This window comes from Lepidochelys kempii, chromosome 7 (genome assembly GCF_965140285.1).
Source record: "Lepidochelys kempii isolate rLepKem1 chromosome 7, rLepKem1.hap1, whole genome shotgun sequence".
Classification (NCBI taxonomy): Eukaryota; Metazoa; Chordata; order Testudines; family Cheloniidae; genus Lepidochelys; species Lepidochelys kempii.
The window spans coordinates 23,714,520-23,717,259 of NC_136386.1; the positions used below are offsets into that span (position 1 = coordinate 23,714,520).

Genomic DNA, 2,740 nt, shown 5'->3' on the forward strand with positions numbered 1-2,740 from the left:
TATTTGGCTACCAGTGCCATATCTGTCCCTACGTCCATGCATATATTAATCATCCCTCTGCTTAGTTCAACTCCTCAAATATTCCCAATATCCAGCTCTCCCCCTTGCAGTTTTCAGTAGGTCCTATAGTACTCCCTTCTTTTTAATATAGCTGAAAGATAACTTGTTCTTCCTAATGTTTCTCACTACCAAACTGTCCTTCCACAGGTTTGCCTGTTGTAATTCCATGATATGCTGAGGATGGCTTACTAAACCTTGTCTTCTGTTCTCAACCATTTTTATGAAGAGTTTTCTTTTAATGTGGTTTTGTAAAATAGTGTGAATTTAGTGCAAGTGAATACTGCACCCTGAAGGACTGACATTCTCTAGTTATCTACAGGGTAGGTACTCTGGTTGCACAAGTTTCTATTTGGCCTTACCAGCATGCCTTAACCTTAACAAGAACAGTCCATTTCTAGGGGTGACAGAGGACTGTAGGCTCCATGCCATTTCAGTTCTTGGTGGCTATATTAAGAGTATTAATACAGCTATCACTTGTGATGTGGACATCTGTCTACTACAATGGTTCCATCAACACATTTCACATGGGTCACCAAAAAGCTTGCACTGGACCCAACTTGCAACCTAGAAATGAAAGGCTCTCTCACCCATAATCAATCCCCTGGGCCATCCAGTCCCCCTGTACTTAACGTACTTAGTCTGTTTGGTAATCCAGGAAGACTTACCCTTGCAGTATTTACTTCTGAAATACTGAGATACATTTATTCTAGGTTTATTAAAATTAGAGCCAGCTTGAATAGCATGCCTCTATATCTTTAGCTGTGAAATAGTTGTTCCAAGAAATGCAGAAATCTGTAACAATTGTAACTCAGTGAAGCCGTTTATTCGTACTACTTATATTGGATCCCATTTTGCTGATCAAGAGTCTACAAGTGAGATCTTCCAAACAGCTTGCTGGTAACGTTTCTGCACAGGTGTGCAGTGAGTTGCTAGCATTTCAGCTGTTCTCTTCCGTTGATTTTTATGGACTTCAGCTGCCCGTCTTCCTCAACTTCAGTTCTTTCTTGTCCATTCTCAATGATTTTCCTGGTGGTGATTCTTCTACCATTGACCACTTCTGTAGAAGTTGAGACTGATCTGAAGTTGTTTGAACCACTCATGTCTCCTCCAAAGGCCCTGCAGGAGAATGTAGTGTGCTCACCGGGGTTGACTGAATCAAATGACATAAATGATTCCATAAGATCAGGAAATACATCAAAGCCGGCAAAGCTAGCTCCTCTTCCACGAGTTCTGTTTCTGTTTTCACCTACATTTCCATCAAATGGACTGTCCCAGAAATCATGTGCAAAGGGATCCATTCCTGCAAAAAATTCCCTGAAAATCTCTTCTGGGTTACGGAATATGTATTCAGAATCAAATGGGCTGTGGAAGTGGCCTCCAGTTGCACCTCTGCCTCCTCTGTGCAGACTTTCCTTTCCAGATCTATCATAGATGGAACGTTTTTGGGGATCTGATAAAACCTCGTATGCCTCAGCTACGGCTTTGAATTTCTTCTCTGCCTCCTCCTTGTTATTAGGATTCTTATCAGGGTGCCATTTTAATGCAAGTTTACGGTAGGACTTTTTAATATCATCTTGTGAGGCTTTTTGGTGAAGTCCTAAAACTTCGTAATAATTCACCATCCCAAATGAAAGGTGGATGGCTTTTGAAATGCTTTCTTTTCCCTCTGCTCAGTGGCCTGAAGTCTGAGCCGTTCAGCATCCAGGAAATCCTGTTTCCTTTGGGCGCTCCAAATTTGCTCCTTATGACCTGCTGGTTTTGCTCAGTTCATCTTTTGATTTGCTAGCGCTTGGAGCCACAGGAAAAGAAACACATTGTTTAAATTTACTCTTTGATTTTAAGACAGTTGAGTGGTGGGATTGTGACATCAGAGGTAATTCAGCCAATCATTGTACAGCTGATTTTAGTTCTTTTTTTTTCTTTTTGTTTGTTTTTTGCATACTGAAGTGATATTGGTGAAAATCCTATACATATTGTCTGGGGTTTATCTTTTGTTTGCAGTGCTGCTGTAGCCATGTCGCTGCCAGGTTATTCGAGACACATGGTGGGTGAAGTAATATCTTTCATTGGACCACCTTCTGTTTCATCTCACATTTTAAAAAATTATATTTCACATCTATGATGATGTAAGTGTGAAATACAGCTCTCTGATGACAGTAAGGCATTATATACGGCTATGTCTTATTGTACTCTGACTGTGGATTTTGAGGTAGTTATGAAATATACACTATAGGCCATGATTCTCCTCTTACACTGGTCATTCCATTGGTGCTAATGGAGTTCAGAGATTGGGGGAACTGGAGCCAGGACTCTTGAACTATATTTTTGCTACTGACTTGCTGTATCACAAGTCCCATCTTCTCTCTCTGTCTCATTTTCTCTATCTGTATATTTGTAATGTGCTTTGAAATGCTTGGGTGAAAGGTACCACAGAAGTGAACATTGCTATGATAGAAACAAAAATTTTGATGATGTGACTGTGCTCTTAATGTGTATTGGCTTTATGCCCTCTTCTTGGCACACACAGATGGCGGAAATCCATTATGTACAGGGCAGTAGACCTAAAGGGAAAACTGCAACATCCACTAGAAAGCAGCCCTATAGGGGAAGCTAAGAAGGTTTTAGAGCTAACCAACCCAGATTGGACAGAAGAGGCCTTTGGCTGCAAGAATTTCCACTT

General features: G+C 40.8%; 1 protein-coding gene across 1 annotated transcript; it reads right to left on the reverse strand.

Moving 5' to 3' along the window:
- Positions 1–989: 989 nt before the first annotated feature.
- Positions 990–1,682, reverse strand: DNAJB8 (DnaJ heat shock protein family (Hsp40) member B8). The gene has a single exon (XM_073354822.1). It carries the CDS (start codon positions 1,680–1,682, stop codon positions 990–992), a length of 693 nt encoding a protein of 230 aa, XP_073210923.1.
- Between the last annotated feature and the right edge of the window lie 1,058 nt (positions 1,683–2,740).

Excerpts from the sequence above, each read along its gene's own strand:
- DNAJB8 (XM_073354822.1), bottom strand. The coding sequence starts at position 1,682 with ATGGTGAATTATTACGAAGTTTTAGGACTTCACCAAAAAGCCTCACAA.